The 25,953-nt window shown below is 36.1% G+C and overlaps 1 protein-coding gene across 21 annotated transcripts in view; it reads right to left on the bottom strand.

The window, feature by feature from the left end:
• The window catches only part of ZNF644 (zinc finger protein 644), a 96,618-nt gene that overhangs the window by 54,359 nt on the left and 16,306 nt on the right, over positions 1–25,953 (bottom strand). For 18 of the 21 annotated variants that reach the window (XM_027536542.1, XM_027536555.1, XM_027536553.1 and 15 more), the window contains one exon: positions 4,568–4,628. In XM_027536542.1, coding sequence (XP_027392343.1) covers positions 4,568–4,611 — 44 coding nt within the window. In that variant the 5' untranslated portion in view covers positions 4,612–4,628. Of the gene's footprint in view, positions 1–4,567; positions 4,629–7,019; positions 7,709–9,272; positions 9,521–25,953 lie in introns of those variants that run through there. The other 3 variants (XM_027536554.1, XM_027536549.1, XM_027536561.1) reach the window with 3 other exon arrangements.

Raw genomic sequence — 25,953 nt, 5'->3', positions numbered from 1 at the left:
CAGAAACTCACAAAGAAAACATTAGTAGCAAACACTCCAATTTCCATAACATGTATTAATGCCTTTATTTGGAAAGAGTAATCAAAATCAACAATGACACTCAATATTCCTTAACATCTCGACTAAGAACATTATTAGCCATTTTATTCCAACTGGACTGAATGGAGACTAGGAGAATATTTTATTTCTCTTTCCAAAATGTCTTTCTTCAGATTGCCTTCATTGACTCCTTCTTACAGTCTAACAGCAACTGAAGTGCAATGCCCCCATCCCATTCCAGCCAGTACTCTGAACCCTTATTTGTTAGAGAGAGAACTCTACTGGCTGTTCTGTGAGTAACAAATCACTAAGTTCACATAGCATTCTGACACTGCACTACTAAGATAAATAAGATATAGATGGTTCAGTTCACTTCAGTTCAGTCGCTCAGTCGTGTCCAACTCTCTGCGACCCCATGAATCGCAGCACGCCAGGCCTCCTTGTCCATCACCAACTCCCGGAGACTACTCAACCTCATGTCCATAGAGTCGGTAATGCCATCCAGCCATCTCATCCTCTGTCATCCCCTTCTCCTCCTGACCCCAATCCCTCCCAGCATCAGGGCCTTTTCCAATGAGTCAACTCTTCGCATGAGGTGGCCAAAGTATTGGAGTTTCAGCTTTAGCATCAGTCCTTCCAATGAACACCTAGGAGTGATCTCCTTTAGAATGGACTGGTTGGATCTCCTTGCAGTCCAAGGGGCTCTCAAGAGTCTTCTCCAACACCACAGTTCAAAAGCATCAGTTCTTCAGCACTCAGCTTTCTTCACAGTCCAACTCTCACATCCATACATGACCACTGGAAAAACCATAGCCTTGACTAGACGGACCTTTGTTGGCAAAATAATGTCTCTGCTTTTCAATATGCTATCTAGGTTGGTCATAACTTTCCTTCCAAGGAGCAAGCGTCTTTTAATTTCATGGCTGCAATCACCATCTGCAGTGATTTTGGAGCCCAGAAAAATAAAGTCTGACACTGTTTCCACTGTTTCCCCGTCTATTTCTCATGAAGTGATGGGACCAGATGCCATGATCTTCGTTTTCTGAATGTTGAGCTTTAAGCCAACTTTTTCACTCTCCTCTTTCACTTTCATCAAGAGGCTTTTTAGTTCCTCTTCACTTTCTGCCATAAGAGTGGTGTCATCTGCATATCTGAGGTTATTGAGATTTCTCCCGGCAATCTTGATTCCAGCTTGTACTTCATTCAGCCCAGCATTTCTCATGATGTACTCTGCATATAAGTTAAACAAGCAGGGTGACAATATACAGCCTTGACGTACTCCTTTTCCTATTTGGAACCAGTCTGTTCCATGTCCAGTTCTAACTGTTGCTTCCTGACCCGCATATAGGTTTCTCAAGAGGCAGGTCAGGTGGTCTGCTATGCCCATCTCTTTCAGAATTTTCCACAGTTTCTTGTGATCCACACAGTCAAAAGGTTTGACATATTCAATAAAGCAGAAATAGATGTTTCTCTGGAACTCTCTTGCTTTTTCGATGATCCAACGGATGTTGGCAATTTGATCTCTGGTTCCTCCTAAAACCAGCTTGAACCTCTGGAACTTCACGGTTCACGTATTGCTGAAGCCTGGCTTGGAGAATTTTGAGCATTAATTTATTATCATGTAAGATGAGTGCAACTGTGTGGTAGTTTGAGCATTCTTTGGCATTGCCTTTGGGATTGGAATGAAGACTGACCTTTTCCAGTCCTGTTGCCACTGCTGAGTTTTACAAATGTGCTAGCATATTGAGCGTAGCATTTTCATAGCATCATCTTTCAGGATTTGAAATAGCTCAACTGGAATTCCATCACCTCCACTAGCTTTGTTCGCAGTGATGCTTTCTAAGGCCTATTTGACTTCACATTCTGGGATGTCTGGCTCTAGGTTAGTGATTACACCATCATGATTATCTGGGTCATGAAGATCTTTTTTGTACAGTTCTTCTGTGTGTTCTTGCCACTTCTTTTTAGTATCTTCTGCTTCTGTTAGGTCCATACCATTTCTGTCCTTTATCGAGCCCATCTTTGCATGAAATGTTCCCTTGGTATCTCTAATTTTCTTGAAGAGATCTCTAGTCTTTTCCATTCTGTTGTTTTCCTCTATTTCTTTGCATTGATCGCTGAGGAAGGCTTTCTTATCTCTCCTTGCTATTTGAAACTCTGCATTCAGACGCTTATATCTTTTCTTTTCTCCTTTGCTTTTCGCTTCTCTTTTCACAGCTATTTGTAAGACCTCCTCAGACAGCCATTTTCCTTTTTTGCATTCCTTTTCCATGGAGATGGTCTTGACCCTCAAAGAACTCACAGTCTAGTAAAGAAAACAGACTACTGTGGAATGGACAGGTCTGGCTCAAACGACAAGATGATGCTTGAGATGAACTATTTCAAAAGATAAGCTGACAACCAGGAGAAAATATATTGACAGTTGGGGAGACAAGAGGGTGGGGGAACAATGACAACATATACATGGAACTAAAACTAAGAATATAAACATCATGCTTAGTTTATTCAGATAATTCTAGAATAGCTGCAATGAGATAATTATATAACATGTTATGAGTTTACATTTTACTGTGCAGGTGATGGGGGACAAAGAAGGAGACAACTAGCGGAAAGAAAGCAATGCAGAAAGTTGGCAAGTGAGGTCAGAGACATGGAGAATACAAGAAACAAAATTATAGAGAAAACCTAAATTTATGTTAACACAATAGAATATTACTTAGCAATAAAAAATAATAAACTGCTAATGCAACAATATGGATGAAACATTTGTGTTAAATGAAAACAGCCAGGTATAGGAGTATATATTATATAATTCTATGTACATAAAATTCAAAAACAGGCAAAACTAGGCTATGCTGACAGAATTTAGAAAGATGCTCACCTTGGGGGAAAGGCTACTGGATTGGAAAGGAAAGAGCACGAGGAACTTTCTGAGACAATGAGTGTTCAACATCTTAAACTACACAGTGGTTATACATGTAAAAAACTTATTTAGCTCTATACTTTAAATTTTCCACATTTTACCATACATGATCTAATAAAAATGTAAATTATACCTTAACAAAAAAGAAAATGCATATGTAATTGTGCTGGAATAAAATGGTGGTGCAGTGGTAAAGAATCCGCCTGCCAATACAGGAGACACAGGAGACTTGGATTCAGTGCCTGGGTGAGGAAGATCCTCTGCAGGAGGAAATGTCAACCTACTCCAATATTCTTGCTGGAAAATTCCATGGACAGAGGAGCCTGACAGGCTACAGTCCATGGAACCACAAACAGTCAACATGACTGAGCAACTGAGCACACACAAAACCAGAGTTAGTTAAAACCAGTGTCATCCCATGAGCAATATCTAACTTGTAAGAAATCAGAATAAACACCCTAATAAACACTGTATTCAACTAACTTCAGAAAGATATACAGGCAAATGTTCCTTATAATAAATGCTGTGAAAATAGTTTCTTAAAAAAAAAAAGGAAATAGTTCACTATTAACCAAAAAATTAAAGTTTTATAGACATCAGTATCTACCTTATAAGATGTACTGTAAAGACTAATAAGGCATGAGAAGCACTTAATATAGTAAGTATTCTCCAAATTACCACTATTATTATAGCATAATACCAATAAAATGGAAACGTCCCTTCAAATTATGACTAAACCACTAATTGAGAATACACTATTTAACTGCACATTACTCAACTACAGCACTTCTCATCCTAGGCTTTTTTTTTAAACCACTGAGATCAGCAAGGTTTTGACAGCTGAAACATCTAGTTAGATTCAGAAAGACCTGAGTTAATTTTAATGTAATCAAAGTATTCTTTTTCATCTGTTTATATCCTGAAGCCATGTTTACTTACCAACAGATTAGTAAATGCATCCTTTTAACATCTTAATTTATATTATTAAAAAAGCAATCTTTCACATATCAGACCAAAAGTACATGATCACAATTCAATTCTAAAGTTGACAGTCTTAAAAAATTAAAATATGAATGCTAAATCAGAAGTTATTCAGTAGAAATACAAAAAATACTAAAACAATCATTTATAACTCTGAACATTACATTAATGTAAGTCATAATTTGACAAATTTAAATAACTGTGGAAGTGTTCTGTTAATGGAAATAAGAAAGTAAATTTTACAAAAGCAAAGATGACTCAAGAAGTTTAAGAAGGGAACACGGAAGAAATCTAAGCAAATGTCTTATTGAGCTGGATTCCAAGTAGCTAAACCAAATATCAACTGATTTTCAAACATGTTTAAGGGTCACTGGAAACCGCATACTTAAGTTAATCACAATATAAAAGGAGGAAAATTAAGAATGTAGTTCTACTATTTGACAGCTGTGTTTTTACTTCCATCAAATCAAACGGACCAAGTGAATCAAAAAGCTGTTTCTTTGTATTTCAAAATTTTATTTAAAGACTCATTGCCTTGGATTTGGAGGTATGCTTTTTAAACATAAATTTTTGTATTATTCCTATTTTGATTTGTAATATTTAACAAAGTCATCTTCTACTTACCTAGATTTTGTCTTATTAACATCTCGCTGCAAGAACAATCTCATTCGAAATTAAATCAAACCTGAAAGAATACATGTAAAGGCAATCATTTAGTTTTTCTGCTTCAGGTATGAATAATTATATCTATGATATACTATTTTTTAAATTAGCAACCATAAATTAAATTATTACAGTAACTTTCAAGAAACTATTGCCAGCTACCTTTGAGGAATAATTATCTATTCAACTGAGAAACAAACTTCTTAGTGCTGTTTCCATTAATATTAATAGTATGGCAAATAATTAAAATATTTCTGAATAAAACACACACTTCTATGTCAATGCTTATCTAATATTACATACATGCCAAAAATACACCAAAAAGTTTTAGAGATGTCATTAAAGTATATATTAATAGTGGCCATAATAATGGCTAACATTGATTAAACATTTACTAAATGCCAGGGAAGATAATTGTAGAGAACAGTGAATACTGATACACTCTTGCTTCCTCAATTTAACCTTCAATCCAGTATAATGTGACCTTCAGTCTAACACTCCACTGAAAATTTACTTGTCAAAAATCTACCTACCCCTAAGTTTATCACACTCCACAAATTCTGAAACTTAATATATACTACTCTGAATTCTACACTTCAGCTCTCACCCTTCCTGAAAATCAGCTTGTTACTCTTCTGAATTTTTATTCTGTCACTACCACAACTACTACTATTCTCACCTAGATTACTGTAACTGTTGTATTTCTAGACTCACTATGCACTCAATTTATCCTTCCCAAATGCTATAAGTAATCATTTCCCAATGGCTACCCTGAAGAATCACATCTATGCCTCAAGTCTTTCATAGTACTCATCAGTGACCTCAGTCTCATCTATCTCTCTAGTCTTTACTCTCTTCCTCACTTCATATTTCTACGAAACCCCTTCAACTCCCAGAAGAGCCCCTAAGCTCTCTCAGCCTTTTCGCATGGTGAACTATACTTACTTTTTATTTCTCCTTAACCTTGCTAACACCCTTATACTAGTTTTTCAATATTTAGTTTAGTCACCCTGGCAGATCCTTCTTTAATTTCTTCAACTATGTGAAGCTGTGTTTCTCAATTACAACTAGTGATTTCTCAAATAGCAACTAGTGATAGCTCTATATAAACTATTTACTTGTGGGTTTTCTGAGCTACACTGTGGACACATTGAGCAAAATAATTAATCTCACTTCAGCACTTTCACTGGATAGCACATAATAAAAGCCTAACAATGTAGTGTAGGCAAGCTGAAAGATTAGAAATTTTACATTGTATCCCCACATGTACATAGGATACAGAAGGTAGGAAAGTAAAATTCAGTCTAATAAATTCAATTCACATGTTTAAAGACTAGAGAAAAAATTCCTATCATTTCTGGATGTCAGTAACGTTACTTTATAAAATGACTACATCTAAGTAAATATACAACTGACAATGAGTCCGGTGCAACCTTTTATTGAGTAAATGAATTAATTTCACTGAGGAACAGTACTAAGATTTGGTACTATATGTTTCTATCTCTACAGAAAACAGTTTGTGGACGATGATGCTAGACTAATTTAAGTGTTACCATTAAGCAGAAAAAACATTGTAGAGGAAGGTGAATATGGTTTTAACATTAATAATGTCTACAGTCTAGAAAAGTGGTTCTCAAACTTCAATGTACATGGGAATCACCCAGAAGGCTTATTATGCAAACATGGCTAGGCTCTACTCTCAGAGTTCCTGATTTAGCAAGTGTAAGACTGTGAAAGTGAAAATCACTCAGTCCTTTCCGACCAACTCTTTGTGACCCCATGGACTCTATACAGTCCAAGGAACTCTCCAGGCCAGAATATTGGAGTGGGTAGTCTTTCCCTTCTCCAGGGAAATCTTCCCAACACAGGAATTGAACCCTTCATTGCAGGCAGATTCTTTACCAGCTAAGCCACAAGGGAAGTCCAGCTGACCATTTTGGATTTCTGAACTTCCTAAGGTCATGCTGATGCTGATACTTCTTGGACCACCCACTGAGAACACAGACATCCAGTTTCACACATAATGTTTAGAAGAGATGAAAATATTTTACCACCCACTGCCACCAGCCTTCACCCACCCAAAACTGTAGAGACCTATTACAAACTAAACTATAAATCAAACTGAGAACATCACAAGTCTACTATGAGATGCTCAGTATGACAGGCTAAAAAACGGTCCTACAAAAGATATCCACATCCTACTCCCTCAAATCTGTGAAGTTTATTTTATATGGCAAGAGGGAAAAAAAGTCTTTGCAGGTGTGATTTACATTAAAGATTTTGAGATGGAGAGACTATCCTGGATTATCTACGTGGGCCCTAAATGCAATCACTTATAAAGTGGGAGACATGGAAAAATTTGACGACACACTGAGAAGGTGAAGTCAGAGCACAGAGATCAGAAAACACTGGCCTTGAAGACTGCAGCCATAGCCAGGAATTGGGACAAAGAAGAGATTCTTCTGTACAGAGAACATCACTGATGACACCTTGACTTCTGCCCAGTGATACTGATTTCAGACTTCTGGCTTTCAGAACTGTGACAGAATTAAATTTCTGTTATTTCAAGCAATCTAGTTTGTGGTAATTTGTGAGAGCAGCCTAGAAAATAAACATACTGAAGATGCCAAGTTCTCTGGGAGATAAATCAGAAACACTATATAAAACTTGTTACAGACTGAACTGTATCCCTATAAAATTTGTGTGTTGAAGCTCTAACTCCCAATATAATTTATATTTGGAGACAGGGCCTGTAAGGAGGTAATAAAGGTTAAATAGGGTCATAAGGATAGGGCCCTAATCCAATATGACTGGTGTTCTTATATTAATTAACAAGAGAGAGATACCAGGGATATAGGCACAGAGGAAAGGCCCTGTGAAGACGTAGTGAGAAGACTGACATCTGCAAGGAGAGAGGCCTCAGGGGAAGCCAAACCTAACGATCAAATCTTGGACTTTTAGCCTCTCGAGTTGTGAGACAATGTATTTCTGTAGTTTAAGCCACCTAGTCTGTGGTCTTTTATTACAGTAGCCCTAGCCAACTAATACAAATAGATATGCTGCTGCTGCTAAGTCATTTCAGTCGTGTCCAACTCTGTGTGACCCCATAGACGGCAGCCCACCAGGCTCCTCCGTCCCTGGGATTCTCCAGGCAAGAACACTGGAGTGGGTTGCCATTTCCTTCTCCAATGCAAGAAAGTGAAAAGTAAAAGTGAAGTCGCTTAGTCATGTCCGACTCTTAGCGAACCCATGGACTGCAGCCCACCAGGCTCCTCTGTCCATGGGATTTTCCAGGCAAGAGTACTGGAGTAGGGTGCCATTGCCTTCTCCCAAAAAGATACACATGTTTGCACAAAAGCATATACAAATATTACACACAATAACTAATTTTTTGAATTTGTGTGCTAGTCACTCAGTAGTGTCTGACACTTTCCAACCCCATGGACTGTATGTAGTCCACCAGGGTCCTCTGTCCTTGGGATTATCCAGACAAGAATACTGGAGTGGATAGTCATTCCCTTCTCCAAGGGGATCTTCCCAACCCAGGGACTGAACCCAGGTCTCTTACATTGGCAGGCTGATTCTTTAAGAGTTTAACAGTTTAATTTATCTTGCTCTGTTCACAGTTATATTTCAAAGTCTGGGAAAAAACCACTTTTAATTGTATTTGTTCCTCAAAGAGACAAACCAGGCCATTATAAACACTATCTTGTTTAAAGGGAGTATCTTATAAGAAAGTTTGATAGGAAGTAGGCTTCCCTGGTGGCTCAAATGGTAAAGAATCTGCCTGCAATGAAGGAAACCTGCATATGATCCCTGAGTTGGGAAGATCCCCTAGACAAGGTCATGGCAACTCACCCCAGTATTCTTGCCTGGAGAATTCCATGGACGGGGGAGCCCGGTGGGCTATATAGTCCATGAGGTCGCAAACAGTCAGACAGGGATGAGTGTCTAATACTAGACAGGAAGTTCCCTTTAAATCCATACCTAAAGTATAATATAATTAGGATATTCTTTAGGTGAATACTGGAAGGAGATACAGAAAGAACACTTAAGTAACTAATAGAACTGGTTTTATTTCACTAAAATGTCAAATATATCCTCCCTAAAACCCACAATCCCACTCTAATCTTAAGAAAAACATCAGACAAATTCTGATACAGGAAAATCCTATAATATACCTAACCAATATTCCTCAAAACTGTCAAAGTCATTAAAAATACAGTCTTAAAAAGTCTAATGAGAAATGACAACTAAACGTAATGCAGTATCCTGAATGGGATCCTGGAAGAGAAAAATAACATTAGGTAAAAACTAAGAAAATCTGAATAAACTATGATCTTTAGTTAATAATGATGTAACAATATTGGTTCACTAATTGTAACAATTGTACCATATTAAGGTAAGTTGTTAATACAGAAAACAAAGTGTCCACGGGGGAGGAAGGGTAGAGTGGGAACTCTATACTTTCTATTCAAATTTTCTATAAATCTAAAATTTCTGATAAGTAATGTCTTCATTTTTCAAGTATTTTCAGTGTACAGAAAAGGCATGAACATATTTCAGAAAATTAAACACTGACAAATTAGAAACAGCTTCAGAATGAAACCCCAAATGCAGATAACAGCAAAAATATATGTAAAGTAGGCCACAAAACAAATCTTACCAAATTTAAGACTGAACTCATGCCAACTATCTTCTCTCACAACAATGGAATGAAACTAAAAATCAACAGCAAAAGGAAAATAAGATCCATAAATACAGCAAATGAAACAACTAACTCTTAAACAACCAATGGGTCGAAGAATAAATCACAAGTGAATTTAGAAAATATTTTGAAAACACAACATACCAAAACTAATGGGATACAGTGACAGCAGTACTAAGAGGAAAGTTTATATGCTCACATTTAAAAAAGAAGATCTTAAATCATCAGCTTAATTTTATACTTATATAAGAAAACCAAAAGTTAGTAAAAAATGAGTTGTTTTTTATAATCAACAAAACTGACAAATTCTTAGACTAAGAAAATAAGAGAGATTATTCAAACAAAATCATAAATAAAAGAGGGGACATTACAACAAATGCCAAAGAATTATGAGATTACTATGAACAATTATATACCAATAAACACACAATCTATGATGACCAAATCATGAAGCACTAAAAAATCTGAACAGATCTATAACTAGGTAAGGAGACTGAAGCGATAATCAAAACCCTCTCAGTGAAGAACCAGATGATTTCACTGAGTAATTCTACCAACTATTTAAGCAAGAATTCTCCTCAAACTCTTCTAAAAAACTGAACACAAAAGAACATATGCAAACTCATTCTCATTAAGAGTAATGAGATCAGCAGTATGTGATACCAAAGACAAAGACACAAGAAAACTACAGACATATATGAGTATTTGCAAAACTCCTCAACAAAATACCAGCAAACTGAATGATATTCACCATGACCAAATTGGATTTACTCCTGGAAGGCAAGGATGGTTCAACAGACAAAAAATCAATTGATGAAATACATCACATTAATAGACGGAAGGACAGAAACCAAGTGACCATCTTGATGGGGAAAAAAACATTTGACAAAACTCAAAATCATTTCAGGTAGGAACATGCAATAAACTATTAACAGAAGGAAACCACTTCAACACAGTAAAAGTCACATGAGAAAAATCAACCGTTAACATCCTACTCTAGCGAAAGATTGAAAGCTTTTTGAGAGCAAAAAGGTGGTAAGGATGCCCACATTTACTACTTCTATTCAACACAGTACTAGAAGTACAAACCAGAGCAATTAGACAGGAAAAAATTAAAATAAAAGGCACACAAATTAGAAATAAGGAAATAAAGTTACCCATTTGCTGATGACATGATCTTATACATAGAAAATCCTGAAGATTCTTCAAAAATGTTAAAGCTAGTAAATGGTCTCAGCAATTTTGCAGGATATAAAAACAACACACAAATATCAGTTGTGTTTCTACATATTAAGTCTCACACTTCCTCATTTCAAAACATATTACAAAGCAACAGTAAGCAAGACAGTGTGGGACTGACATAAAGTCAGACATATAAACCAAAGAAAGAGAAGAGTGAGTCCAGAAATAAACTCATGCATGTGTGGTCAAATGATTTTTGATAATGATGTCAACAGTACACAACAGGGAAAGGACGTCTCTTCAACAAATAATGCTGGGCAACTGGATCAAAACATGCAAAAGAATAGGGTTGGATCTTTACCTAACATGACATTAAAAAATAAACTTAAAACAAATCAAAGACCTAAACATGACAGCTAAAATCCTGAGAAGAAAAAGGCCAAAAGTTTCATGACACTGAGTTTTGGGCATTGATTTCTTGAATATGACACCAAAAGCAGAGACAACTAAAGCAAAAATAGACAAGGCAGACTACCTCAAAATTAAAAATTCCTCTTCATCAAAGGAATCAACCAATACAGTGAACAGGCAATCTACAGAATGAGAAAAAATTTTTACAAATCGTATTTTTGGTAAGGGGTTAAATACCCAAAATATGTAAGTAACATTTACAACTCAACAACAAATATACAAAAACAATCCTATTTAAAAACAGGTAAAAGATCTGAATAGACAAATATACAAATGTCCAGAGAATATATGAAAAGATGTTCAATGCTGCTAATCATAAGAAAAATGCAAATCAAAACCACAATGAGATATTTCATATCTCAATAAAATGGCCACTACCAAAAGAATAGAAAATAATAAGTGCTGGAAAGGATACAGAGAATTGGAACTCTTGTGTAATGTAGGGGGAATGTAAAGTGGTACAATTACAGAAAATAGTAAAGCAGTATCTCAAAAAATTAAAAACAGAATTAGCATATGACCCAGTAATCTTAGCTTTGGGTATATACCAAAATAATTCAAAGTACAACAGGATCTCAAAGAGATATTTATATACTCATGTGTCCTGTAGCATTATTCAAGAGACAGAAGCAAACTCAATGCTCAGCAGCAGATGAATGAATAAAGGAAATATGGTATATACATACAATGGAATATTAAGTAGTCTTTAAAAATGAAGAAAATCTTGTTACATGCTACATCATGGATGAACTTGAGAACATTATGCTAAGTGAAATAAGCCAATTACAAAATAAATATTGTATGATTTCACTCATATGAGGTATTTAACATAGTCAAGATAACAGAACAAAAGAGCAGAAAGGTGGCGGCCAAGGGTTAAGGATGAGGGGGATAAAAAATTGTGCTTTAATGGTAGAGTTTCAGTTTCATAATGCAAAATTCTACAGATCTGGATCATACCCAAAAAGGGGGATGCAGCTGAAAAGAAAGAATTACAAAATGGCAAGAGGAAACTTTTGGGGGTGATAAATATATTCATTATCTTGGTTGTAGTGATGACTTCCTGAGTGTATGTTATGTGTGTATGTGTGTGTGTATACATATAAACTTATCATACTATACACTTTAAATGTGTCAATTATATCCACCAATAAACAAATCTGTTTTTAAAACCTCAATTATAACAAAAAAACAACTAAATTATAAAACAGGCAGAAGATTTGAAGCAGCATTTCATCAAAGATACATGAATGAAAATAAGTACATGAAAACATGCTTAGTATCATTTGTCAACATGGAAATGCAAGTTAAAACCATGAGTTATCACTACACAACTGAAATGCTAATACATACATGCAGGAAGATAAAATGGTACAATCACTTTGTAAAAACAGTACCACCATATCTTAAAATATCAAACACTTAGTAGGTGTTTACCCAAAGAAACAAAGCATATGTTCACACAAAGGCTTACATACAAATGATCATCTTTATTTGTAACAGCCAAAAGCTGAGGGGAAAATATCCAACAACATATAAAGCCTTAAGTTATATACAATGAACAGAGTAGAATTTAACTAATGACACATGCAACACAGATGTATGTGAAAATAATCATGCTGAGTGGAAAAAAGCAGACAAAAAGATCTCACAATGCACAGCTTCATCCACATAAAATTCTAGAAAATTCAAACTAACGTATCAAGTGACAGAAAGCAGATCAGTCATTGTGCATTACGGAAGAAGCAATAAATAGGAAAAGATTACAAAGGGGCACAAGGAAACTTCGGAAGATAAAGGATATGTTTGTTATCTTGTGATGACTTCATGGGTATATACAGATATCAAATCTATTCAAATTGCACACTTTAAACCTGTGTGATTTAGTATATATCAATTGTACTTCAATAAATCTGTTTAAAATATCACAATATGCAAAGAATAATATGCAGGGGAAAATAAAGTCAATTAAGAAGGTTAGTATAATAATAAAAATGATAAACACAAGAAATTGTCATTTATAATCAAAAGAGTAACAGTATAATCATCTATTAATACTTACAACTGGTACTACAACAGGCATTTCAATTACCTACAACTGATAACTCAGTCCATGAACAATGCTTACAAAACCCCATCAGACACATTCCATGAAACAAGTATAAGTCATCTTGACTACTGGACAGATCAATGTATTTAATTTACACTTGTAACAACGTCTACTCTTAAACACAATTCCTACTGAAATATAATGGGGAGCAATTTAGAACAAAATAACATCAAAAATTCTACAGCATGAATCAAAAGCCTGTCTGCAAAAATAACCCCAATTCTGTACCATCCTATTCATTATTCATGAGGTACATGAATAATGCACTTGGCAATGAGACTTTGCAGTTTCCCCTACCAAGAGGTGGGTTTCCTTGGTCACTCAGACTGCCTGTAAAGAATCTGTCTGCAGTGCAGAAGACTTGGGTTCAATCCCTGGGTGAGGAAAATCCCCTGGAGAAGGGAATAGCTACCCACTCCAATATTCTTGCCTGGAGAATTCTATGGAGGGAGGAGCCTAGTAGACTACGGTCCATGGGGTCACAAAGAGAGTCAGACATGACTGAGCAACTAACACTGCCAACAGATCTTTCCATAGCCCTGTTTACTCCAGGCTTGACCTTTTAAGGAAGATCAAACAGAATGTAGCAAATGTCACAGTTTGCCAGTTCTCAGCTAGGCTTCAAGAGGCCATGTATGTCGCTGCTCTCTTGCAATCCTGCCACTACCATGAGAACAAACCCACTCTAACCTGCTAGAGGACAAGAGGAAAGCCCAGATGTCCCACAACAGTCCATCCTAGAGAACCCCATCCAACAGTGGCAGAATCATTCTCCTGACCTGGTTCTGAATGCGGACTTAAACGAGCCCTACCAAGACGAGAAATACTGCCTGATTCATAGAGTTACTCTAATAATAAATGTTTGTTTTATGTCAAGTTCTAGAGTAATTTATTACACAGCAATAGCCAACTGATACAGCAACCCTATTTTAAAGATAACATATTATTCTTATCCCTAGAAGGAGTTACTGCAGATTAACAACAAATGTAGGTTTCTCAACTTTTGAAAACAATGGGAAGAGGAGGAATAAAAGTCTCTTTTATTCTTTTACTAACAGTGACTCTAGAAAATATCTGTCACAGTTTGTCAGTCTCAGAGATACACAACTGAGCAAAATAATTTTAACAAGTTATCAGTCAACTACAATCTCTCACGAAATTGTGTTGCAAGGTAGTTTTACTGGATCCAACAATACAATCAAATCTTTCAGGATATGCTATAAATCTACAAAAACTGTTACAGAACAATCTGCTTCTTTGCCCAACATTCTTTTTCCTATTTATGCTAATGGTATCTTCCTTTGGGAAACAGTATTAATATGTAACTGTTACAACTGCACCAATCTTAAGCTCCTGGATCAAGGGATGAACAAATGATACCTAGACTGATCAGAGTGCCTTTTGCTCCTAGCTACCATTATTATATTATGGATGGCAATGTAGCCAGAATGGGAAATTTGGAAATACCTGCAAGGACTACTGGGAAAGGTATACTCTTCAGTGGAAATAATGGCTATGACAATGATGTAGATCACAGCAGGTAGTGCCCATCTTTGCCACCTCGTGGAGGTAACACACTTAGGAATGAATTCACCACAGGAAAAAAATCAAAGTCAAGGGATGGAGACATTATCCTATCATTTACATCCATTGATTCAAACATGTCAATTCAAATAGCTGCAATAACAGCAGAATAGGTAATATTTATCAATTGACTCACTGAGACCTACTAGAAAAAAACAGCAAAATATTAAAAACTGTCAATTTGGTGGCATCAAAAAGCTAATACAACAGTAAAGAATGATCAGGCCAAGATCCAAGACAAGATGGTGACCTAGAGATATAAACCTAGCACCTAAGGATGCTTTTACCTTGGGCTTATTTGCTAATCCAGATGATGCAGTTGAGAAACTGATCACTATTTCTGACATTGCTCTAGAGCTAGTGGGATCAAACTGAGATCGCAAGGTTCAGAACTGGTTAAAACCAAAGTAAATGTTGCCCACTCTTTGAGTCGAGTTCCTAAAAGATTATACTCTAGTGAACCAGAAGTAAAAAAAAGTTCTTGCATACACTGCAACCCCACCTGAAGACATTTAAGTAGCCAGATTAAAAAAAAAAAACAAAAAACACAAAACTCAATCCTTAACACATAATTAAGGTAACCCCAGAATGTTAGAGACTCCAGGAGTAGCATGAGCAAACAAAAATTATCTCTGGAGAAAGATAACATCATCTCAGGGCTCAGAATTGAGGCATGGAAAAACAACTGGAAATTTAAATGGAGAAAGCATGGCAGGGAGAGAACCAAAAGAGAAATGTAACAAAAATTCTCAGGATAAACTCTGCCTAAATCACTGGATGACTGATAAAACTATGTATGCACAGAGGAAAACTGAAGAAGTTGAGGGGAAAAAGTTGACAGAGGCTGGAGAGAAAGCTTACACTTGAACAGAGCTTTACTGTGAGTGTGATGTTTTTTCAACAGGATACATTCCACTGTGCACAGTTTTGGCAGCAAAAGCTGAAGCCCTACAAGGTTGAAATGTCAGAGGACAGAATCCAAGTCCAGCAGAACAGTTGGGAATCAGCAGAATCTCTAGAAATAGGTAAACCATAAGCAAGCTTCAAAATCTGTCTATAAACTTCACCCAAGAATTCTCAAAACATTAAGAGTCCAGACACTAAAACATAATCATAAAGTTCAGTTTTCAGGCAAAAACTGCATGATTTACAAAGAAACAGGAAACAGTGATCCATATTAAGGAAAAAAGGGGTGTTAAGAGATACAATTCTGAGTACTCAGAATATAGAATCTAAGTGTTAGCATATAAAGAACTCCAAGCAGCTATTTTAAGTATGAGAATTAAAAGAACACACATTCAAAAAGAGACTATAAGAAAGAAAAAGCTGACAAAAATAAAAATAAAAATTTACCATAAGGAGGTGATTAGAGATGGAAGAAGAAAGAATTGGTGAGCTTGAAGATAGACCAATAAAACTATTCAATCCAAAAAACACAGTTAAAACTACTGAAGAAAAATTAAGAGTCTCAGAGACCAGTATAGAACACTATGAGGCAGTTCAAAATAGATGAAACTCAATTCAACATGTATGTACAATAAGATGTAACAGAAAGAGAGCAAGAAGAGTAAAAAAGGTACACAATAGTTTTTCCTAAAGAAACAATGAACAAAAACATCTCAAATTTGGTATAAAATATTACCTTGTAGATCCAAGAATCTCAACAAACCCAAGCATGATGAATATGAAGAATCACTTCTACAGTATATATCATACATAGTCCATCTACTAAAGGCCAAAAAATACCTTAAGTGCAGCCAGAAAAAAGTGACTGGTTATACATGAGAAATGACAATGCAACTAATGGCTGACTTATCACCAGAAAAAAAGTGGATACTGGAACATCTTCATGTTCAGTGATGCTACTCTTCAAAAAAGAAAAACAAGTATTTTCCAATAAACAAAAATTAGATTTGTGGCTAGCAGACAAAATAGTTTAAAAAAAAATGGGGAAAGGAACAAGTAATAAAATTAGTGAACAAAAAAAAGAAAGCATTCTTGAGAAAAATAATACAACAGTCACAATAAATAGAAAGCACATAATAAGATAATTTAAATCCTGATAACCATTAATTTATGAAATATGAATGAATTCTTATGTTATAATTAAAAGACTAAGTGTTAGATGGGACTGAAAGTAAAACAACAATGATATGGTGTATACATAAAACAGTTGTAAAACATAGGGGGCAGAAAAATTTTAAATAAATGGTTGCAGGGAGAAAACAAACCACACAAACATTAACTATAAGAAGGTTTGTGTAGCTATGTTATTAGCAATAAAAGCAGACTTCAAAGCAAAAAGTATCACCAAAGGTAGTAAGAATCAACAATGGTAAAAGTTTTAACTCATCAGAAACATGAAACAATTCTAAATTTATGTTCCCCAACCATACAGATTCCAATATATAAACCAAAAATGGACAGCAAAGCAAATCCATAACCACAGTAGAAGATTTTAACATCTCTCTCTAATAGACCCAGTATGCAGAAATTAACCAGGTAGGGAGGTAGAAGTTTTGAACAACATGATTAACAAAATGACTTAACAAACACAAAAATACTGCACCCAAAAAACTGAAGATTACACATTCTTTTGAAATACACACAAAGTAATTATGAAATCTTGTCAGAAACATATTAACAAGGTATTCAATCACATTTGTAATCAGGGAAATAGAAAGTAAAACCACTAAGAGACAGTGCACCATACCCTCTAGTATGACTAAAATTAAATATTAACAATATAAAGTGCTGCAGAAGATACAGTACAAAAGGAACTCTGCTGATGATTATAAACTGTTACAAACACTTCAGGAAAAAAAATGTTGAATAGCTTCTGAAATAGAACTTATACTCTGTGTCCTTACTCACTTCAGTCATGTCTGACTCTTCGTGACTCTATGGACTACAGCCCACCAGGCTCCTTTGTCCATAGGGTTCTCCACTCTAAAACCAAGCTATTAAATTCCTAGGTATTTACTAAACATACAGGTGTGCATGTGTGTACTAGGAGACATGTATAAGTAAATGCACAGCATTATTTACAACTGTCTAAAAATGGAAACAAGTCAAATTTCCACCAAAAACAGAATGAACTACAGAGTATTAATATACTGTACAGCAATGAAAATTAATCAGCTACAGTCATATGCAACAATAGGACTAAATCTCATAAAGCTGGAAAAGCCAGAATCTGTATAAATTTCATTAACAGAAAAAATGTCAAAAATGTGTTTTTTGATGGCAAAAATGTAAGGCAAAAAAATTAGTATCAGAAAACATAGGAGGTAATTCCCCAGCAGAGAAGGAAAGCAGAGGATCTGGCAATGTTTTAATTTTTGACAGGGGTGATTAAGCACACATGTACTTTTGAATACTTAAGTTGGACCTTTTTCCATGTACTATTCTGAGCATTCTTTCCACAGTAAAAAATGTTTCAAAACTGAAAATTTAGACATTTAAGGCTTTGGACGTTCCCCTAAGTAAGGTGTTGGCATTATCCTACAGTATTTTGTTTTTATTTTAATCAAAAATATACAAATACATATTTTAAAAATCAAATAAAGCATGTTATGAAAAACAGAACCAGTGAAATCCCACCCCAATTTCTGCTGCTGCTAAGTCACTTCAGTCGTGTCTGACTCTGTGTGACCCCATAGATGGCAGCACACCAGGCTCCCCTGTCCCTGGGATTCTCCAGGCAAGAACACTGGAGTGGGTTGCCATTTCCTTCTCCAATGCATGAAAGTGAAAAGTGAAAGTGAAGTAGATCAGTCATGTCCAACTCTTAGCGACCCCATGGACTGCAGCCTACCAGGCTGCTCCATCCATGGGATTTTCCAGGCAGGAGTACTGGAGTGGGGTACCATTGCCTTCTCTACCCCAATTTCTAAATACATTCATATCTTGATTTTTCATTTTTGGATCTTATTATTTTCCTATATAAGAAAATGATTTTTATCTTCTTATATCCATCCCTCTGTAACCTCCCCCAAATTATACTACAGTCCTACCTGAAGAGTGCTAACTGATTTCTTGACAAAATTGCAAAGGCGATTCAATAAGAAAAAAAGTCTTTACAACAAATGGTGCTGGAACAACCGGATATATGTGAAGAGAAAAAAAAACACTGACTCAAATCTGACATTCTATATCAGTGTTTATTTCAAAGCAAATTATAGGTTTACGTGTAAAATATAATAGTGTTAATCTTGTAGAAGACAGAAAAAAATCATTGGGCTCTAAAGATAGAAAAGTGTTCTTAGAAATAACAAATGCATGACCCTTAGAATTAAAATCTGATAAACTAGACTTCATCAAAACAAAATATTTTAGTTGGTGAGAGAGTCTATGAAGAGGATTAAAAAGCTAGTGACAGATTTGGAGAAAATGTGTACAAGTCACATACCTGACAAAACACTCATATCTAAAATATAAAAGTACCCTGAAAATTCAGCTGTAAGACATCAGTAAAAATACGAAAATAAGGACATTCGAAAATCATCTCCATAACACGAAAAAGAAAACTGACAAAAACAGTCAACATTTTCCTAACACTAGAAATTAACCAAAGGCTTGCAGCAATCTGGGGAGAGCTTATTCAAGAAAGATGGCTAATCTTGATGAGACCAGCAAACTCTGTGGCATCGATTCTGCCCTTTTCCCATCCTCCCAACACAGTAGACTTGAAAACCAACAGTCTACAAGTCTGGTGAAAACTAGCAGCCTGGTAGTTACCCAAGAGGGCCAGATAAGGGCGACAGTTCCTTTACTACTGCATCCTCAGAGGACTGTTCATTATTTGACATGTCTGGTGGTTTCCTGGAAGACCCCACTCCCAAAGCTATCCTAAGAGTGTACTCAGTGCAAAAAAAGCCTTTTCCCCAAAGGCATTTGTCAAAAACAACTGTAAGCAATTGTACCATGTTATAGGTGACTGAGGCAGAGGATAACAGATGAGACCAACAACAGACTAACCAAGAAGTTTAAAAAGAAAAAATGGGGCTTATAAAAGCTCTAAAATATTCCTGACAATCTACGCGGTCAAATGTATGCCCAGAGCCACACACAAGCTGCAGGCTGTGCACATGATCAGGAAGGGCCTGAGAAAGCCCTAAGTGCACACCTCTGGCTAACCTGGAAGCTCTGCACATCAGGAAACAAAGGGTAAAGCTAAGTAACAAATTTCCTGGTTGAGTGTTAAAGCTGTGCCCCAACAAACATACACACAGAGCCTCTAAACAAAACTGGGAACGTACTCATCTCAGGCACTGTCCAATTATCGGCTGACCACTAAGCTAACTGAGTAGAGACATTTCAGTGGCCACACAAGGCAAAGAATATATATTTTACAGAATTAGTTCTGAAAAATCACTCAACTAGCTAACAGCAACAAACAGTAACAAAAACAAATGCTGGGAAAGAAAGAGTATCTAATCATCAGAGCTGCCATATTATTTAAAATGTAGCTTTCAACAGCAACAAAAAAATGACATTTTAAAAATGTATGGCTCATACACATGAAAAAAAGGCAAGTGAAACTGTCTCTGAGGAAATGCAGACATTGGACTTAGTGAACAAAGCTACAAATCAGCCATTTTAAACATGTTCTAAGAACTACTAAAGGAAATCTATGTCAAAAGAACTGAAGAAAAATATAAGATGGATGTCTCACAAACAGAAAATATGAATAAGGAGATAGAAATCATGAAAAAGAACAAAATAAAAGCCGAAAAATACAATCATGAAAATGAAAAATTCACTACAAGGTTTCAGCAGCAGATCTGTTGTACAAGAAATACTAAAGAGTATACTTCAGGCTGGAATCAAAGGACAATGGTGAGTAACTTGAATACACATGAAGAATTAATGAGCATGGTACCCAATGTTCACTGCAACATTATTCACAATAGCCAGGGCATGGAAGCAACCTAGATGCCCATCAACAGATGAATGGACAAAAAAGCTGGTTTATATACATATATATACATATATGTATATGTATACACACACACACATAAAATGGACTATGCTGCTGCTGCTGCTAAGTCACTTCAGTCATGTCCGACTCTGTGCGACCCCAGAGACGGTAGCCCACCACGCTCCCCGGTCCCTGGGATTCTCCAGGCAAGAACACTGGAGTGGGTTGCCATTTCCTTCTCCAATGTGTGAAAGTGAAAAGTGAAAGTGAAGTCGCTCAGTTGTGTCTGTGAAAGTGAAGTTGCTCAGTTGTGTCCGACTCTTAGCAACTCCATGGACTGCAGCCTACCAGGCTCCTCTGTCCATGGGATTTTCCAGGCAAGAGTACTGGAGTGGGGTGCCATTGGGCTATAACTCACCCATAAAAAGGAATGCATTTGAGTCAGCACTAATGAGGTAGTTAAACTTAGAGCCTATTATACAGAGTGAAGTAAGTCAGAAAGAGAAAAACAAATATCACATACTAATGCATATATATGGAAACTAGAAAGATGGTACTGATGAACCTATTTACAGGGCAGCAATGGAGATCCAGACATAGAGAACAGACTTATGGACATGGGGGCAGGGAAGGAGAGGGTGGGACAAATGGAGAGAGTAGCATGGAAACATATATACTACCATATGTAAAATAGATAACCAGTGGGGATTTGCTGTATGACTCAGGGAACTCAAACCAACGCTCTGTGGCAACTTAGGGGTGGGATGGGGTGGCAGGTGGGAGAGAAGTTCATAAGGGAGAGGATGTATGTATACGCCTGATTCATGTTGATGTATGACAGAAACCAACACAACATTGTAAAGCAATTATGCTTCAAAAACAAATTAAAAAAAAAAAAGCATGGGAAAGGTAACTTGATAATATAGAAGTCTAATTTAAAAAAGTGTTGACTGTTTCTTCTCCTGTTGGAGTTAAAAGCCATGGAAAAACAATTTGCATGGCACAATGAAAAGCAACAATAGAAGAAGAAAGCCAGGAAAAAATTTAAGACATATAGAGAACAAATAGCAAAATGAAAGACATAAATTCTACATTACTGGAATTAAATGCAAATTAATTGAGTATTCCAATCAAAAAGCAGACATTTGGTAGAATGGGTAAAAGAACACAATCCAACTATATGCTGCTTACAAGGGACATATTTTAGGAACTTCCCTGGTGGTACAGTGGATAAGAATCCACCTGCCAATGCAGACCGCACCGGTTCAATCCCTGGGCCAGGAAGATTCCATGTTGTGGAGCAACTAAGCCCACTGTGCCACAACTAATAGAGCCCGCCAGCAGCAACTACCAAGCCTGTACACCACAACTACTGAAGCCCCTGTGCCCTGAGCCTGCAGACCACAACTACTGAGCCCATATGCAGCAACTACTGAAGCCCATGAGCCTACAACCTGTGTTCCACAAGAGAAGCCACCACAATAAGCCCTTGCAACACAAAAAAGAGCAGTCCCCACTCACCACAAATAGAGAAAGCCCACACAAGGCAAGGAAGACCCAGTAAAGCCAAAAATAAATTAATTTTTAAAAGGAGACAAATAAAAAAAAATAAAGAAAGAAAAATAAATAAATAAAATAAAAGGAGACAAGATTCAAAGAATTTAAAAGTGAAAGGACAGAAAAAGATATCCAGTGCAAACAGTAACCAAAAGACAGCCACTCTAGCGGTTATATTATTTTCAGACACAAGACACGAAGGGAAAAAAATCATTACTAAAGACAAAGAACGTTTTATAAGAAAAAAGGTTCAATTCATCAAAAATTATGGATAAACTGTAAATATATATACTCCTAACAAAGCCACAAAATACATGAAGAAGAAACTTACAGAATTGAAAGGAGAAATAGACAACAGACAAAAGCAAAAACAGATGGAGACTTCTGTGCCTCACTTTCAGTAACAGAAAGAACCAGATAGGAGACCAATCAGAAAACAGGACTTAAACACAATAAACCAACCAGATCTAACAGGTAACTACAGAATGCTCAAAAAAAGCAGAAAACGCTTTTTTCTCAAGCATATATAGAACATTCTCCAGTATACAGACCGTATGTTAAGCCATAAAACAACACATTTAAAAGGAATCAGATCATACAAAGTATGTTCTCCAACCACAATAGAATGAAACTAGACATCAGTAACAGAAGAAAATTTGGAAAATTAACAAACACATGGAAATTAAGCAAAAGATTCCTAAATATTCCTTAGATCAAAGAAATCACATGAGAAACCATAAAATATGTTGAGATGAAAACAAAAACACAACACACTAAAACTGATGAGATGAAGTAGCAGCAGTGATTAAAGGGAAATTTATAGCTATATATATCTACTTTAAAAGGAGGTATCAATAATCTAACCATCCATCTTAAGAAACCAGAAAAAGAGCAAATTAAACCCAAAGCAAACAGAAGAAAGGAAACAAAAAAGACTATAGCAGAAATGAAAGAGAATTTTTATAAATAAAAACAATGAAATCAAAAGTTGGATTTTTAAAAATACCAACAAAATTGACAAACCTTCAGGGAGGGCTTGATCAAAAAAAAAAAAAAAAAAGACAAATTAAACAAGCTAAACCACCACCACCACACCCTATTTTATTGAGCTTCACAGCTACTATCTTTTTTTTTTTTTAAACAAGCTGAAGGTTTATAGTGACCCTGCATGAAACAAGTCTATCAGCACCATTTTTCCAACAGCATTTGCTTACTTTGTGTCTCTGTCACACTTTGGTAATTCTTGCAGTATTTCAAACTTTTTCCACTATTATTTTTTGCTACCTTTGATCAATCACCTTTAATGTTACTATCATAATTGTCTGGGGGCACCAGAAACCATGCTCATGTAAGACAGTAAACTTAATACTGTGTATTCTGGTGGCTCCACTGACTGTTCTCGTATCTCTCTCCCCTCAGGTCTCCCCATTCCCTGAGACACAACAATATTGAAATTAGGCCAGTTAATAATGCTACAATGGCCTCTAAGTGTTCAAGTGAAAGGAAGAGTCAATCAATGCAGCAAGCTTCACTGTTATTTTAAGAACTGCCACAACCACTCCAGCCTTCAGCAACCAACCTCCCTGATCAAATTGAGGCCAAGACCATCAACACTGAGGCAAGACAGTCAACCAGCAGAAAGGCTGCAACTTGATGAATGATAATGCTTAATAATAAAGTTTTTTTAAAGTATGTATACTGTTTCTATGGAGAAGGCAATGGCACCCCACTCCAGTACTCTTGCCTGGAAAATCCCATGGACGGAGGAGCCCGGTAGGCTGCAGTCCATGGGGTTTCGAAGAGTTGGACACGACTGAGCAACTTCACTTTCACTTTTCACTTTCATGCATTGAAGAAGGAAATGGCAACCCACTCCAGTGTTCTTGCCTGGAGAATCCCAGGGATGGGGAGCCTGGTGGGCTGCCGTCTCGGGTCGCACAGAGTCGGACATGACTGAAGCAACTTAGCAGCCAGCAGCAGCATACTGTTTCTAAGACATAATGCTGTCACACACTTAATTCACTTCAGTATCGTATAAACATAACTTGTATATGCACTGCGAAACCAAAAAATTCACATTACTTGCTTTACTGTGGTGATCTGGAACCAAACCTAACTATCTCAAGGTATGCCTGTATTACAATCAAGAATGAAAGGCCAGTTTTAATACTGGCTTTATAACAAGAAATACAAAGGATTATAAGGGAAGGGTACAAAAAACTGAATGGCAAGGCATAAAGTAACCCACATGAAATGGACGAATTTCTGGGGGTAAAAAAAGCAAACTGCCAGAACTGATTCAAGAAGACACTGGAAATCCCAAATGTCAAGAGATTAAGTGATGAAAAAACTTCCCACTAAAAAAGCAAGGACCAGATGGCTTCTCTGGTGACAGCTACCTTTAAACCAAACACGCAAAGAATTGACACCGATCCTTGTCAAACACAGGAAAACAAAATTACAGATAATATCCCTTACAAATAAACTCACAAAAATCTTTTTTCTTGTGTGTATGTTTCTTGAAGATATATCATCTAGACCCTTTTGTCCTCCTGATGAACTGATTATTCTTCAGACCTGCTGCACAGCCACCTTCCTTGCATCTCCCTGCACCATCATCATTTTCCTGTGCTAAATCTTATTTCCTGGATCCCTCCTCTTTTTGATTCACCCAATCATTCTGATAGAGCCCGGGTCCTCTAGTAAATTACTGAGAGAGATGGTGCATTTGAAGTAAATATTCGAACAACCTCATATGTTCTATGTATTTACTCCCACATTTGACAGCTTTGGGAAGGTACAGAATTAGTAGTTTGGAAATAAATTTTCCTTTAGGATTCTGAGGCATTATTTCATTATTGATTATTTTTCCAAAGATACTGATTCCTAATCTCTATTATATTGTCCATAAACAAAAGTTTTTAGGAATTTCCCTGTTTCTGATGCCTGAAATTCTATCATGTTGCTTGGTTTTTTTTCGAGTCACTATGCTGTGCATGCTATGAATCCTTTTAATGTGGAAACTCAAGATTTTTGTGGAATTATTCTTAAATAACTTCCTCCATCCATTTCCTCCCATTCTGTAATTCTGATTTTTCATATGTTGAACTTGCCAAGAGTGATCCTCTAGCTTTATTTTCTCTTACAACTCACAACTCTTTTGTCCTGTTTTGTGAAAGCTTTTCTCAATTTTACCTTTCAACATTCTACTAGAAATTTAACATCCTAAATTTCTAACTCTTCTGTTAAGTATTTCATATTCTAAATGTCTAAGAGCTTATTTTCTAAGGATTGACTCTTCATAATATCCTTTCTCATTTCAAAGTTATAATTATCCCCTTATTTCCAAAATTATCGGTAACTTTTTAAAGTTTTCTTTTAAAACTTAAGTTTTAAAACTATTATAATAAAGTTTCTACCCACTTCCTCTTAGTCATCCTTAATCTCATATTTTAAAATGAAAAAAGGTTTAAAATGAAAAACCTAAAAGTTGTCTAGTCAATGAACCCAGAGACTATCACACAATTATAAATGAACTCTGACACAGAAAGACTGATACTATCATTTATATATGGAATCTAAAATACGATACAAATGAACTCACTCCCAGAAACATTAAAAGAAAAAAAAAAATTTACAGGTTGCAGCAGGGAAGGGAGGACTAGATTGAGTTTGGGGTTGGCAGAGGCAGGTTACTATGTATGGAGTGCATCAACAGAGTCCTATACTATGTAGCACACAGAACTATAGCCAATATCCTATGGTAAACTATAACGAAAAAGATTAAAAAAAAAGTTGCCTTGGAATTCTCT

This window comes from Bos indicus x Bos taurus, chromosome 3, assembly GCF_003369695.1.
Source record: "Bos indicus x Bos taurus breed Angus x Brahman F1 hybrid chromosome 3, Bos_hybrid_MaternalHap_v2.0, whole genome shotgun sequence".
NCBI classification, from domain to species: Eukaryota; Metazoa; Chordata; class Mammalia; order Artiodactyla; family Bovidae; genus Bos; species Bos indicus x Bos taurus.
The sequence above is the reverse complement of the archived record's forward strand: the minus strand, read 5'-3'. Positions and strand labels throughout refer to the sequence as shown.